Source organism: Neovison vison, chromosome 13 (assembly GCF_020171115.1).
Source record: "Neovison vison isolate M4711 chromosome 13, ASM_NN_V1, whole genome shotgun sequence".
NCBI lineage: Eukaryota > Metazoa > Chordata > Mammalia > Carnivora > Mustelidae > Neogale > Neogale vison.
In genome coordinates this window covers 85,713,765-85,730,093 of record NC_058103.1, presented here as the reverse complement: position 1 = coordinate 85,730,093, position 16,329 = coordinate 85,713,765, and the positions used below count along the sequence as shown (strand labels likewise).

At 42.5% G+C, this 16,329-nt stretch overlaps 1 protein-coding gene across 6 annotated transcripts in view; it reads left to right on the top strand.

Moving 5' to 3' along the window:
* Positions 1 to 16,329, top strand: part of MGA (MAX dimerization protein MGA) — a 173,021-nt gene that overhangs the window by 66,430 nt on the left and 90,262 nt on the right. For 4 of the 6 annotated variants that reach the window (XM_044229702.1, XM_044229701.1, XM_044229703.1 and 1 more), the window contains exons 1-2: positions 4,294 to 4,388; positions 13,150 to 14,280. In XM_044229702.1, coding sequence (XP_044085637.1) covers positions 13,217 to 14,280 — 1,064 coding nt within the window. In that variant the 5' untranslated portion in view covers positions 4,294 to 4,388; positions 13,150 to 13,216. Of the gene's footprint in view, positions 1 to 4,293; positions 4,389 to 4,597; positions 4,739 to 13,149; positions 14,281 to 16,329 lie in introns of those variants that run through there. The other 2 variants (XM_044229699.1, XM_044229700.1) reach the window with 2 other exon arrangements.

Here is a 16,329-nt window from a genome sequence, read left to right as displayed (position 1 = left end):
TTTCATATTCATTTATTCAACAGATAGTTTGTGTTTGCTGTGTTCCAGGCATGGTGGTAGGCACTGGAATAGAGTGGAGCTAACAGTCTGGTGGGCAAGACATTAATTAATACATAGTTTTATTTTATTTTTAAAAAGATTTTATTTATTTATTTATTTGTCAGAAAGAGAGAGAGAGAAAGCACACAAGCAGGCAGAGGTGGAGAGAGAGGTAGGCTCCCTGCTGAGCAAGGAGCCCGATGTGGGACTGGATCCTAGGACCCTGGGATCATGACCTGAGCTGAAGGCAGCAGCTTAACCCACTGAGCCACCCAGGCGTCCCAATACATAGTTTTAAAAGTAGAGTTGTGGGGATGCCTGAGTGACTCAGTCAGTTAAGCAGCTGCCTTTGGCTCAGGTCATGATCCCCAAGGGGCCAGGATCCAGCCCTACATCAGGCTCCCTGCTCAGTGGGGAGCCTGCTTCTCTCTCTCGGCCCCTCCCCCACTTGTATTCTCTCTCTCTCTCTCTCTCTCTCTCTCTTACTTTCTCTCAAATAAATAAAATCTATAAAAAAAATAAAAATAGAGTTGTGGTAGGTGCTATGAAGAAATACAGGGTACTATGAGAGCATATTAAAAGGATTGCATGGAGCACTGGGTGTGGTGAAAAAATAATGAATAGTTATGCTGAAAATAAATTTAATTAAAAAATAATGAATACTGTTATGCTGAAAATAAAAAATAAATTAAAAAAAATAAAAAAAAATAAAAGGAGACCTCATCTGATCCTTGGGGTTAAGAAAAATTTCCTGAGGAAGTGACAGAAACTTATGCTTGAAAGGTGGGTTAATAGCAGTTAGATTTGAGGTATCTGGGAAAATCTTAGCAAAAGGTAAGGAAGGTGATTACGTGGGCTTGAGATAACATTCTGTCACATTCTGTCCTCTCCATCTTTACCTCTCTCAACACTTTTTCTTTTTTTTTTTTTTTAAGATTTTATTTATTTATTTGACAGAGATCACAAGTAGTAGGCAGAGAGGCAGAGAGAGAGGAGGAAGCAGGCTCCCCACGGAGCAGAGAGCCTGATGTGGGACTCGATCCCAGGATCCTGGGATCATGACCCGAGCCAAAGGCAGAGGCTTAACCCATTGAGCCACCTGGACGCCCCTCTCAACACTTTCTAAAACATGCTTTTAATCATATTACTATGCTGGTTAGGAAGGTTTTAGAGCTCTTTATTGAGTAGATTGTTGGCTCTTTGACGATAGGACTTTTTGCCACTTTTAATTCCTTAGTTCAGGTTTCACATATTGGAGCTAGTCATACTTTGCCTGTAGACAGAGGAGAGGAGTTGGTTTTAGTTGCAGTACTAAATGGTAGCCAGGAATGGGGTTGTGTATAAACTAGTATGATTCGCTCTTCTTTTCCTGCTGCCTAACACACGCCAGCAAGTTTGTTGCTAGCGAAGGAAATTTATTTATTTTTTAATTTATTTGGGTGCAAAGCCTTTTTTGTAACTTTGTCTGTAGCTGTTATTCTAAGAATGGTTTTTACTGTGTTGATTTAGGAATACAGTAAATAAGACCATAACCCCGGGGTTTTGGGGATGTGTGTGGTGATGGCTTTGTCTACAGATTTAAGATGATGACCAAACATTTTAGTCACTTCAGAGAGGTAGGTCACTGATATTGGAACTGAGTTGATGGGATCTGAGTAGATTGGATAAGGAATATAGTTTGTTTTGTTGGTGGATTCTGTTAAGGTTTGCCAACTTCTGGAGTTCTAGTGTAGACATCTGAACAGTTCAAAAAGTGCCAGTCTTTGCTCTATCCTCAACACATACAAGACATTCAAATATTTGAATAGACAAAATGTGCATGTAAGTGGAATAGGGCTTATGTGTTTATAGAGCAATCTGGGATCAAAATTGTGTTCATATTCCATGAATTCTCTATCCCTACCTCCCTTACATTTAGTAAAATATCTTTTTGAAAGCTCAGACAAGGGAAACCAAGGGAAAGATTTTTGTGTTAGGCTGATGAGCAGGGGTTAGGAATGATAACTGAAATGAGGGAATTTTGCTTTCCTTTTTTTTTTAAGAATAGGGAGATGGAGAGAGAGAGAGAGAGAGAGAATGTGTGTGTGCATGAACAGGGGGAAGAGCCAAGGGAGAGGGAGATAATCTCCAGCAGACTCCATGCTGAATGCAGAGCCCTACGCAGGCTCCATCTCACGACCCTGAGGATCATGAGTTGAGCCAGAACCAGGAGTTGGGATGCCTAATGTACTGAGCCACTGAGGCGCCCCTGAAATGAGAGAATCCTAACAGCGAGGTAAAATGCAGGAGTGTCAGCTTTAGCAGTTAGTTAGCTTGGCATATTAAAAACTTGGGTTTTATAAAGATGCCTTTTATTTTTAAAATATTTTAGAGAGAGAAAGAGTATGTGCAGGCTGGGTGAAGGGCAGAAGGAGGGAAAAAAATCTCAAGCAGACTCTTGGCTGAGCACAGAGCCAGATGTGGGGTTCGATCTCATTACCTTGAGATCATGACATGAGTGGAAATCAAGAGCCCCTGGTGGTGGTTCTAAAAGATCTGGTATTTCATGTTTGCTTGATGTAGGGGAAGAGCAGCAAAAGAAAATCTCCAATTTCTCTGTCTTCCACGGTGTCCTCTGAGATTCTCCAATGAGAGATTTTATTTCAATGTCTTCTTTGGGATGCAACTACCACTAGGTATGGTTGTTAACTAGTCATCAGTCATTTACATCTTAGAATCAATGTCAACACAATTCTGCCTTTAATTTTGTGTGAGGAAACCTTAGACCCTAAGAGGAAAGCATTCTTGGAAGAGGTGGGAGATTTTGACAAGGCAGGAGGAGAGGTTTTTGGGGTCAGGGAAGAGGAGGAAGGTGTTAAAGAAATTGATGTTTTTCAGTTTTGCCTAGGATTTTGGATATTATTCATTTGTTGCACTGGTGATGCTCCTATTGACAGTGCCTGCATGGGGGTTTCAGAGCAACTTCGTAAGTCTGTGACCTTTAACCTACACATTTTCCAGTCCATACTATAACTCCATCACACTTTCTTCCTGTGGTGTGGCAGAGGAAGAGCAGAATGAAGGGAAACAAGACCCTTCTTCCTAACATGTTTCTGGTCCAGCTCTGATTAATCCTGTTGGTTAAGTCTCTTCCTCTTGGCTCCTTTCTTTCAAGCCCCTCATTCTCCTTCATATAGTGTTTTGTATTAGGTCAACAAGTAATGAGTACTTCTCAGTATTTGCTAATTCTTGTAAGAGTTGAAAGAATAGAGTTTGGAAACATGGACCACAATTTCTGCTTTCTATTTTGCCCCTTTTCTTTCTCATTTTAAACAACTGTCCCTTTTTACTACTTGACTGTTAGCAGTTCAGAAGAAGGAGCCGCTGGTAAGGTAAGGGGTAGGAAGAAATAATTTTTGATGTTTGGTTGGGAGAAATGCTATTCGTTAACTTGTTCAGCGACTGCCTAACATAATATTCGGCAGTTTTTTCTTTGCACTTCATAGCCTAAATATCTTGAATAAACAAAAACTGAAAACACAGGATCAGGGCATTAAAGCTTAGATAATACTCTGTCGTGCAAAAAATTGTTTCCACGGTTTACTGTTTTATTAGGACATCTTTCATCTTTGTCAGGCAAGTTAATGGCAACTCTTCTTCTCTTCCTTCTTGGTAGTGGAGTTCGGTCTCCTTCCTACTTTCCTAGTGTTCTTTGGTCGTGGATGTTGTAGACTCGACCACCTGTCTCGCAGTCTTTTCTTCAAGGTTTCCCGACGGTCTAGCGCTATCCAAACCCACAGCACATTGGAGAGGAAGACCGCGGATTCATTTGACGAGCTGGTGAAGCCCCCGGGGCTGTGGAGCCAGATGTGGGTGGGACTGGGTGCGGCAGGGGCGGGGCCGCTGAGGAGCCCGAGGGAAACCGTGGAGGGCACAGTTGAGAAAGCCCGCGGGCAAAGGTTTCACAGTTTTCACGAAGCCTTCGTGTGCGAGGGTGAGGGAATTGGGGTGCCTTCTTCCTCCCTCGCCGTTCTTGATTCTGGAAGCTTCATTAGGCTTTTATCGGTTTCTTGGACCCGGAGAAGCAGAGGCTTGAGCTCCAGGGGCGGGTCCCAAGGGTCTTGTCGCTGCTCCGGGGCCGTTTGGCCTCCTGGTGTTGGGGGAGGGGCGAGGGAGGTGCTGCTCGCGCCTCCTCTTGCGCTTGCGCGGGGGGCTCTGAGCGGGTAGGAGCGCGTGCGCGGTGACGTGGACGTCCGGTGCGCGCGCAGGCTCTTCAGCTGGAGCGGACACACGGTGTGCGAACCGAACAGAATAACCCGCCCCCAGCGGGATGTGAAGGACTCCGGGTGAAGCCGACCACGCCCCGCACGGTAACTCTCGGGCCTGGGTGGAGGGCGTCGCTTTAGTACTGGCCCGAAGAGAGTTTTTTGAGAGTTTGAAGCGCTTGTGGATTTGAACAGCGTGAGAAGCGTTCCGCTGTGCGATCTTCGCACGCACCGGCCAGGCCGGGCCTTGCGCGGGGCTGCCTTTGGCGCGCGCCTGTGGCCCCCGGAGCGAGGCTGCGCATGTCACCTCGGGCGCGTTCCCGGCCTCACTTCCGCGTCGCGCAGCGAAGTAACTGGGAACATCGACGCCAGAAAGAGAAGCCACGAGGCGGGCGGGGTGAGAAGCGCCCTTGGCGTGGCCCTGCCCTCGCGTGCGTGGGGTGCCGCACCGCATGGTACGATCCGCGTGATGACTTTCAGTGCGGCGCGGGGCTTTAGGTCGAGAGCTGCGCTTGTGCGCTTTGCATTTTAGAGCTCAGGTCTCGGGGTTCCAAAACTCTGAGGGAAACGGTGCTGACGTCGCTTTTTAAGGAGCTTTGTGTAGCGTTTTGACACCTGTGTAAACGTCTTTTTTAGCATGTAATTTCCGGGCAAGTTGTTTGAGGCAGGACCGCGCGTGAGTTTAATAAAGAAGGAGGGCGAGGAAGTTAGCCACACAGGAGTGGGAACTTGGTAAACAAAGGACGGGTGGCTAGTAAGTGCAGAAATGAGGGCGGGGAAAACAGGTGGGAAGAGCAGGTGTTATTTTCTTTTTCCCTCTGTGGGCAGCCTTTGGCTAGTTCTCCGTTTATGAGGCTTCCCGCGTCTGTTAAATTGTCAAGGAGGTCTTTGCCCTCAGTGGTAGGTGGGTCTGGGATATAACAGTCTATTCGAGTAACACTAACCAAAGTTGAAGGATCTATGTGCGAAGAGCATGGAGAAGTTAGAGATCGTTTCAGACTGGGTTGTGAGTGGAAAGTGGTAATGTCTTCCCGTGAAGATTTTTGCTTTGCTTTTGGAACCCTGGGGTTGCCTCTTCCTGGGGAGGGTGCAAGCTGGGAGGGGTGAAGGAGGTCTTAAAGGAGGGTGACTGACGGCAGAACAACGTGAGTGATCAAAGTACAGCCTTCTCTGAGAGAAGACCACGACCACGGTCAGGGTTCGCGTCGCCGGAGCAGACACGTGGATCAAGGGAACTCTCGAGTCCACCCGCGCGCCCCCGTGGGTGTTGTGAAGGTTCTCAGGCTTCTGTGGTGTAATCCCTGGCAAATACTGCCTGGTCTCCTTCTTTTCGGGCACGACGCCGCGGCTAGGCTGCAGGGAAAGTGCCTGGAGGCGGCGTGACGACTGCTGGGAAGGGGGCTGGCCCGAGAGGGTTGGGTGGCTGGTTCTGTAGTCTCCACGGTAACAGAATGCGACTGGATCCCGCCCTGCGTTCGGCAGGTTCCGGCCGGCGGCACGTGATCTGTCCGGACTCCTCTTCTCCGGAAGAGCTTTCTTTGCGGCATTTTTTCACGTGGTTGTCGGCTAGCTAATCTCTGCAGTTAAAAAGCGGTGATTTTGGGCCCTTGACAGTCGACGGCGACTGCTCTTCCCGGGGACTAACAGGAACTAGCAGGAGGCCTTTTCACTTACAGGGGTATGGGATCAGTGCTGGTGCTTCTTGCTTCCCAGTGGTTATGTTTCCAGCGGTTCTGTGGGTTAAGTGGGTTGAGTTCACCTAACAAAAAACACATGCTTAGGACTTGAGGAAATTCAGTGCCCTGGACACTTTGCCGTACTTATTCTAGGGTAGAGTGGCAGTTTGATTACTAGCCGTTTCTGCCATAAACTGAGAGCTTGATTACCCCAAGTTATAGTTAAGGGACCATTCCTAGGAATAGAAAATGCTTCTGGACTTAGCAATTAACTGGTGGTATCTGGGAAGAGAAGGGATGGGACTTAATGTCTTAGGCAAATCCAGTTCTGTGCCTTAAAACCTAACATATTTCAGGTAGTATTTTGCGACTTACTTTACAGGATTGTGATTATAAAATCCTCTGGATGTTGTCTGGTCCGAAGTTAAGTGCTTACTAATATAGATTGCAGGTATCACTTACTAAAATCAACCAAGTGTGGGGCGCCTGGGTGGCTCAGTGGGTTAAAGCCTCTGCCTTCGGCTCGGGCCCTGATCCCAGAGTCCTGGGATCGGGTCCCGCATCGGGCTCTCTGCTCGGCGGAGAGCCTGCTTTCTCCTCTCTCTCTGCCTGCCTCTCTGCCTCCTTGTGATTTCTGTCTGTCAAATAATAAATAAATCAATCTTTAAAAAAAAAAAAATCAACCAAGTGGTTAAGAATTGGTGGTTGGCTATTTTACTGGTTTTGCTACCATTTGCTGTTATGTTTTCTGATTATATCCCAAGTTTTTTTTTTTTTTTTAAAGGCTTTTAATTTATTGACAGAGGTAGAGCTCGTGCACTCACGCACAGGCAAGGGGAGGGGCAGAGGGAGAAGAGAAGCATGGAGCAGGGAGCCCTGAAATGGGGGCAGGGGCGCTAAATCTGAGAACCTTGAGATCATGACCTGGGCTGAAGGCAAACCCATAACAGCTAGGCCACCCTGACGCCCCCCAGGTTCTGTTTTTCTTAAGATTTTTTTTTTATTTTTTATTTTTTTTAAAGATTTTATTTATTTATTTGACAGAGAGAGAGAGATCACAAGTACACAGAGAGGCAGGCAGAGAGAGAGGGGGAAGCAGGCTCCCCGCTGAGCAGAGAGCCTGACACGGGGCTGGATCCCAGGACCCTGAGATCATGACCTGAGCCGAATGCAGAGGCTTTAACCCACTGAGCCACCCAGGCGCCCCTGTTTTTCTTAAGATTTTTAAAAATTTCTCGGCCCATTGTATATTGGTAAATACCGACATTCTGATGAACTCATTCTCTTAAATTTTGTGTTTCAGAAACTTAGTTTAACTTAAATCATATTTTTGTAGTGAGTGTTTATTTTTATTTTTTGTAGTGATTATATTAAGGAGCAAACTTATATCTTGGTGCCTGCCATACAGTAATACATTTGTTTTACGAAAGGTTGCCCCCCCCTTTTTTAAGGATTCTATTTATTTATTTGACAGAGATCACAAGTAGGCAGAGAGGCAGGCAGAGAGAAGGGGAAGCAGGCTCCCTGCGGAGGGAGCAGGGAGCTCGGGACCCTGAGATGATGACCTGGGACGAAGGTAGAGGCTTAACTCATTGAGCCACGCAGGCTCCCCCCCCCCTTTTTTTAAAGCAACTTTGGGAACATTCAGAATAGGTTGACCAGTATTTCTGTGTTTTTAAAGTAATGTTATTTTGATTGGGTGCTTTTTTGGACGGGGAAATGTGGGAGGCAGGCAGTACATGAATCATTGAATTAGGTAACTACCTAGTAAACTAACTGCTGTATTTTGTAAGTTGTGTGAGGGTCATGGCTTTAGTAGTTAAACATTTCCTAAAGAGGTCATTGGTGAAAAGACACTTAGAATAGGGACTCTGAAATTGTAGTGATTTATGGCGCTTGTCACATTATCTGAAAACATTCAAGGCCTGTGTGTGTGTGTGTGTGTTCTGATGGGACTTTTTTGGAATGTTGTTTATCATCCGCTACTAAACTTCGTGGCTCATTACTGTGGTTATATAGATAAATGCTTGATACTGAAAAGCTGAAGTGAGACTTTTCAAATGTTAAGCTGTAAGTGTACCCCAACTGTGGTCTTCCCTAAAGCTTTTAGAGAGCCAAATATAAGATATTTTTAGACTCTTGCTGGGAATAGATTTATTTCTTCATGAGTAACTTAACCCTTCCTAAAGTACATTTGATTTTTGCAGTCGGTTAAAGCCTTAGTTACTTGTGTGTCTGAAGTAGCTGAATATACTGAATTGACTATCCTCTTATTCTAAGATCCTGTATAGATCCCAGAAATGTAAGCGTGCTTATTTATAGTGGACTCTGCTTAAAGATTGGCATGGAATAAGAATTCAATTTCTTGTTTCTATACTAGTAGCAGTATAGGTTCAAGAAGTAGAGATTGTTTTGGTCATAAGTTAGGCTTTTGGTTTTATGCATTTTCATTAACTCATGGAATAGTTCGGAGTTTTTTTTTTTTTTTATAAATGCCTTACACAGATCATAAGTCTGAAAGCTTTTTTTCCTATTTTCATACACATTTTTACATTGTTTTTATATTTGTTAGCTGTGCAGAGTTCAGATAGAGCAGGCTGACTCTTCTGCATTTAATTGCTTTATTTCGGCAAAAAGAATAATTGAAATGTATGTGTATGAAATTAGCATAAAATTTACTCAGTGTATTCTGTAGCACTAAGTGGGATTTCTGTCAGTTGAATCTTTGACATTTCATAGATTATTAAGAGTGCTTTTTATTTATTTATTTATTTATTTTAATTTTATTTATTTATTTGACAGAGATCACAAGTAGGCAGAGAGGCAGACAGAGAGAGAGAGAGAGAGAGAGGGAAGCAGGCTCCCTGCCGAGCAGAGAGCCCGATGCGGGGCTCGATCCCAGGACCCCCGGGATCATGACGTGAGCTGAAGGCAGAGGCTAAACCACTGAGCCACCCAGGCGCCCCAAGAGTGCTTTTTATTTTTGATGGGGGCTGTGCAGAGGGAGAGAGAGAGGGAGAATCTTAGGCATGCTCCATGCCCAGCACAGAGCCTGTTGGGGTCCATCTCAAAAACCTGAGATCCTGACCTGAGCTGAAATCGAGAGTCAAACGCTTAGTGGACTGAGCCACTCAGGTTCCCCTTAAGAGTGCTTTTTAAATTATTATTATTTTTATTTATTTATTTATTTTAATTTTAATTTTTTTTAGTGCTTTTTAAATTATTAGTTAAAACTTCTTTGCTCTAGGGCGCCTGGGTGGCTCAGTTGGTTGAGCAACTGCCTTCGGCTCAGGTCATGATCCTGGACTTCCAGGATAGAGTCCCGCATCGGGCTCCCAGCTCCTTGGGGAGTCTACTTCTCCCTCTGACCTTCTTCTCTCTCATGCTCTCTCTCGCTCATTCTCCCTCAAATAAATAAATAAATAAAATCTTTAAAACAAAACAACCCCCCCCCAAAACCTCTTTGCTCTAGTTTTACCTGTAATCTGAAGCCTAAGATTTTACTATTATAGAAGATAATGTTTAAGAAATTTTGAACCCTTTAATATATTCATAGGTTTGGAATAGCTGAATTTTTTTTGTTAGTTCTTTGCCACCATAGTTATATTTAAATGTACTTATAAAGAATGTTTTACATAATTGTTTGCAAAAATTGTTGGTGGTTTATGAGAAAAACTTTGAACTTTATGAACTGAGTACAGGATTTTGCCTTGTTTGAGTTATATGCCATTGTAGAGGTATTTGTGAACTGTGTAAGCTTTACTATTTTTATAATCACCTTGATTTTGATTTTTTAAAAAGATTTTATATGCTTATTTGAGAGAGAGAGCAAACAAGGGAGAGAGCACAAGCAGGGGGAGAGGCAGGCAGAGGGAGAGGCTGAAGCAGGCTTACTGCTACGCAGAGAGCCCCACGTGGGGCTTGATCCCCAGTACCCTGAAATCATGCCCTGAGCAGAGGGCAGATGCTTAACTGACTGAGCCACCCAGGTGCCCCTTAATTTTGATTTCTAAGGCTGTTCAAATTTTGCCTTATCAATCTCTGATAGGTGTTTCCTAAACTTGTTAGTTTTAGGAAACAATAAGCTTAATAGTCTAAAGCCTAAAGCAGCCTTTGGAAAGAATCACCCTAAATTCTGTCTCTTAAGAGTAAATTCCAAATTGGAGAAGACACATATATTTTTTAATCTTTCCTGGGTATTAGTGTTTTAGTGTAAGGAAGTAGGTTTCTTTTTTTATGTCTAGCTATAATAGGAAACAGTAGCCAGCCTTTTTTTGAAGTCTTGACTTTTAAAATATCTATTATCCTCAGGCTAATTGTGAATATTTTAAGTTCCAGAGATTTTTTTGTTCATTTGGTCAGTTCTCTAAAAAGAGGTAAAGTTCAGCTCGTATGATTTTTGCTGCTTGTCAGTAGCTCTGATGAAAGATAAAATTAGACTTTTTAATTAAAATTAGGAGAACCAATAAAAGATGGATTTGATTAATCAAAATTACTGACCCATTTAAACAGGAGTAGTGATGTAGCATCTTCCTTTTTGTGTAAAAGCTAATTGTAGAATATTTAGGTAATTGAACAACATCAGTTGAATATAACAACGTGAGATTTCTTTCTTTTCTTTTCTTTTTTTTTTTTTTTTTTATTTATTTATTTGAGAGAGAGAGACAGTGAGAGAGAGCATGAGCGAGGAGAAGGTCAGAGGGAGAAGCAGACTCCCCATGGAGCTGGGAGCCTGATGTGGGACTCGATCCCGGGACTCCAGGATCACGCCCTGAGCCGGAGGCAGTCGTTTAACCAACTGCGCCACCCAGGCGTCCCTCTTTTTTTTTTTTTTTTTTTAAGATTTTATTTATTTATTTGACAGAGATCACAAGTAAGCAGAGAGGTAGGCGGGTGGGGGTGTGTGTGTGTGTGTGTGTGTGTGTGTGTGGAATCAGGCTCCCTGCTGAGCAGAGAGCCTATGTGGGGCTAGATCCAGGAGCCTGAGATCATGACCTGAGTTGAAGGCAGAGGCTTAACCCATTGAGCCACCCAGGTGTACCCCCTGAGATTTCTTTATAACTTTTTATTGAGATACAAATCACATAACGTAAAATGTACTATTTTAAAGAGTACACTTCACTTTTTTAGTTCCTGAACATTTCTGTCACTCCCAAAGAAACCCCATCCATACCCTTTAGCTGTTGTCTCAGTTATCCCTCTCTCCTTCCCGTGGCAACCACTAATCTACTTCCGTCTCTACAGATTTATTTTGGACATTACATATAAATGATACAAAATCATACAATATTTGTGGGATTTTTCATTTGAACTTTAAAAAATTAACCAATTTTAACACTTTTTGAATAGGTTGTATGTTCACAAGGGAAAATTTTAGAACATGTTTTCCCATCCTCCCAGTTTTTCCTTGTTAACAGCCAGCAATGCTAGTTCCTTTTGTTTCTTACAAATAGTCTATATATGTCAGGCAAATACATACCTATTTGTTTTTTTCTTTGGCTTTTTGTTTTTAGCTTTATAAAGAAGAGTAGTGTAATCTACCACTCTATGGAACATTTTGCCCTTAACATATCTTGTAAAATAGGAGTCCCTAATATTTATACATTACTATTTTAGCTGCAGAGTATTCCATTCTTTAGATGTAGCACCATTTATTTTAACCATTTAATCTTTCTTGATGGATTCTCCCATACCCCCAAAGTCCTTTTCTGTTATACAGAGAAATACAGGGAAGGATCTTATATGCATCACTTATGGATGTGTGTCTGTGCATGCACGTGCATACTTAAGGTGAGGCCTTAGAGGGGCGCCTGGGTGGCTCAGTGGGTTAAGCCTCTGCCTTTGGCTCAGGTCGTGATCCCGGGGTCCTGGGATCGAGCCCCACATCTGGCTCTCTGCTCAGTGGGGAGCCTGCTTTCCCCTCTCTCTCTGCCTGCCTCTCTGCCTATTTGTGATCTCTGTCTGTCAAATAAATAAATAAAATCTTTTAAAAAAAAAAAAAGGTAAGGCCTTAGAAGAACTGATGTTTCATAGGTTATATGCATTTGTACTTCTTATATTTTCATGTTGCTCTCTATCATAGAGATTCTTTTGTTTTATAGTCTCAGCATCTTGTTAGATGAGGACGTTGGTTGATTTGCAGCCTTTCCAACACCTCTACCAAATTTTGATTTTTTGCTGGTGTGATAGGGTAAAAGACAGTATCAAGATGGTTTTCATTTGCATTTCTCTTATTCTGACATTATGTACATTTTTATAGGTGTTTGGTTTTCCTATGTTTTATCTATTTTTTTTTTAAGATTTTATTTATTTGACAGAGAGAGATCACAAGTGGGCAGAGGCAGGCAGAGAGAGAGGAAGGGAAGCAGGCTCCCTGCCGAGCAGAAAGCCCAATGCGGGGCTCTATCCCAGGACCCTGGGATCATGACCTGAGCCGAAAGCAGAGGCTTTAACCTACTGAGCCACTCAGGTCCCCTGTTTTATCTATTATTTGATGCAGTACAGGACTGCAAATATGTTTTCTTTTTTAGGATTTTCCTAATTTTTCTCTACTGTAGGAATATAGTATATAATATATATAGCATACAAAATACATTAATCAACTGTTTATATTATGGTAAGCCTTCCATCAGCAGTAGACTGTCAGTATTTAAGTTTTTGAGGAGTCAGAAGTTACATATGGATTTTCACCTGTGTGTGCAGTGAGGGGGAAGTCAAGGTCCTAATAACCCCTGAGTTGCTCAGGGGTCAGCTGTAATTAGATTAAAATGAGATCTTTCTTTCTTTCTGTTTCTTCCTCTCCTCTCCTTTTTTCTCTTCTCCCCTCCTCTACTCCCCTTTTGTTTTCTTTCTGAGAGATTGCAGGGGAAGGGGCAGAGGGAGGGGTAGAGGGAGAGAGAATCCCAAGCAGTCTGACATAGGGCTCAATCTCACAACCCTGAGATCGTGACCTGAGCTGAATCAAGAGTTGACTGCTTAACTGACTGAGTCACCCAGGTGCCCCTAAAATGAATTTTAAAAAGATATTAAATATTCTGGACTGAATATCCTTACAGTGGTGAGAGAAAGGTAGAAGCAAAGTCTTCAAAGAGTTGAGGAATATATTTTGGGGATAACATGATTATTCTTGTATTTATAACAAAACAAACATTCTCTTGATTGAAAAGGGTTTTGTTTGTTTTTTGTTGCAGGCTGGGAAGTCCACTGTGACTATGTGGTGACTACAGTTATCTTACGACTGAGTTTCCCACTGGAATCATGGAGGAGAAACAGCAGATTATATTGGCTAATCAAGATGGTGGAACAGTGGCAGGAGCAGCACCTACCTTTTTTGTCATCCTAAAGCAGCCAGGAAATGGCAAAACTGATCAAGGAATTTTGGTTACTAATCGGGATGCCTGTGCTTTGGCTAGCAGTGTGTCATCACCAGGAAAATCTAAAGGGAAGATTTGTCTTCCAGCTGATTGTACTGTGGGAGGAATCACCGTCACTCTGGATAACAATAGTATGTGGAATGAATTCTATCATCGAAGCACAGAGATGATTCTGACCAAGCAGGGAAGACGCATGTTTCCATACTGTCGTTACTGGATAACAGGTTTAGATTCAAATATGAAGTATATCCTTGTCATGGATATATCTCCTGTGGATAACCATCGTTATAAGTGGAATGGTCGCTGGTGGGAACCAAGTGGGAAGGCTGAGCCCCATGTTTTGGGGAGGGTTTTTATTCATCCAGAATCTCCTTCCACAGGTCATTATTGGATGCATCAACCAGTATCTTTCTATAAACTCAAACTTACCAACAATACGTTAGACCAAGAAGGGCATATCATCTTGCACTCTATGCATCGGTACCTGCCGAGGCTTCATTTGGTGCCTGCAGAAAAGGCTACTGAAGTGATACAGTTAAATGGCCCTGGTGTCCACACTTTTACCTTTCCACAGACGGAATTCTTTGCAGTAACAGCTTACCAGAACATTCAGATTACCCAGCTGAAAATAGATTACAATCCATTTGCTAAAGGCTTTCGGGATGATGGGCTGAATAGTAAACCCCAGAGAGATGGAAAGCAAAAGAACAGCTCTGACCAGGAAGGTAATAGTGTTCCCAGTTCTCCTGGTCAGCGGGTCCGTCTTACAGAAGGTGAGGGGTCAGAGATACAGCTAACTGATTCAGATTCTTTATCGAGGGGTCATGAAACGTCAGGCAAGTGTTTGGAGAAGCCTTCTCTTAGTATAAAACGGGACTTTCTTGGTTTCATGGATATTGATTCAGCCCTTGGTGAAGTTCCTCAACTGAAACAAGAAGTTTCTGAAAGGTAGGTAATAGCCTTTCTGTTCTTAGAGATAAAAGGAAAAATTTGGATTTAATACATTGATTCTGTGGACTACTGACTTAAGCCAGTATCAAATACACCACAATTGCTTTTACATTTTGTGAAGTGACAGTTCATTTTTTTGTAATGAATATGAGTTGGGTTTAGGATTTAGAATTATAGGCAAATTAGATGGTTTTTCAGAATGGGGGCCTTTTGCTCATTTAGATACAGAGTTTTTAGGATTTTGTTGATAGTTCATGACTGTTCCTTGGTAATATATATAGAGAGAACTCTTCATTCATTGGGGGAGGAAAAGGAGAATACTTTCAGATCCTAACTGAAACAATTGAGGCACAGAAGGGATTCAAAGTAAACTTACTTTTATCTATTTCAGAATTTAACGCTCTGTGGACAGCTACTATCCACAAGTTTACTACAAATAAGCTGAAAAGCCTTATATGTTAAAATAGCATCATGTGCTGTTGTTTTTTTATTTGAACTTGCATTACTTACTATTTTTTAATTGAAGACTTAATTTTTTTAGAGCAGTTTTAGGTTCACAGCAAAATTGAGAGGAAGGTGTAGAGATTTCCCACATACCTTCTACTGACACACATGCATCCCCCACTATTAGCACCCCCCACAAAAGTAATATATTTGTTCCAATTTATAAACCATTGATACATCATAATCATCCAAAGTCCGTAGATTACATTAGGGTTCATTTTTAGTGCTTTAATAGTTATGAATTTGGGCAAGTAATGATCTGTATGTGTCATTATAATATCACATAGTATTTTTATTGCCTAAAAATCCTCTGCTCTGTTAATCTTTCCCTTCCCTCCCAACCTCTGGCAGCTTCTGATCTTTTTATTGTCTCTCAAGCTTTGCCTTGTCCAGACTGTCATATAGTTGGAATCATACTGTATGTAACCTTTTCACATTGATTTCTTCCCTTAGTACTATGTATTCAAGTTTCCTTCCTGTCTTCTCATGATTTGGTAGCACATTTCTTTTTAGTGCTAAGTAGTACTCCATTGTCCCAAAGTACCAGTTTGTTTATCCATTTACCTACTAAAGGGCATCTTGGTTGCTTCCAAGTTTTGGCAATTATTAATAAAGCTCCCATAAACATTCATGTCAGTTTTTCAGATTGAGTAAGTATCAAGGAGCATGATTGCTAAATCATATGGTAGAAGTATGTTAGATTGGTAAAAAATTTCCAAATTGTCTTTTTTTTTTTTTAAAGATTTTTATTTATTTACTTGATAGACAGAGATCACAAGCAGGCAGAGAGGCAGGCAGAGAGAGTGGGGGAAGCAGGCTCCCCGCTGAGCAGAGAGCCCGATGTGGGGCTCAATCCCAGGACCCTGAGATCATGACCTGAGCTGAAGGCAGAGGCTTGAACCACTAAGCCACCCAGGCGCCCCCCAAATTGTCTTTTTTTTTTTTCCAATTTATTTATTTTCAGAAAACCAGTATTCATTATTTTTTCACCACACCCAGTGCTCCATGCAAGCCGTGCCCTCTATAATACCCACCACCTGGTACCCCAACTCCCCACCCCCCCCCGCCACTTCAAACCTCTCAGATTGTTTTTCAGAGTCCATAGTCTCTCATGGTTCACCTCCCAAATTGTCTTTTAAAGTGGCTGTGCTGTTTTGCATTCCAAGCAGTAGTGAATGAGACTTCTTGTTGTTCTGCCTCCTTCTCAGCATTTGATGTTGTCAGTTTTCTGGATTTTGGCAATTCTGGTAGGTGTATAGTAGTATCTTGTTATTTTAATTTGTAATTCCCTTATGGCAGGCAATGTGGAGCCTCTTCATACACTTAGTTGCTGTCTGTATGTTTTCTTTGGTGAGGTGTCTGTTAAGGTCTGTAGTCCTTTTTTTTTTTTTTTTGAGGTTTTATTTACTTAGCACATAAGTTAGGGGAGGGACAGGAGGAGAGGGAGAGAAACTCTCAAGCAGGCTCTGCTCTTAGCCCATAGTCCAGAGCTGGATGTGGAGCTTGATTACACAACCTTGAGATCATGAGGTGAGCTGAAAT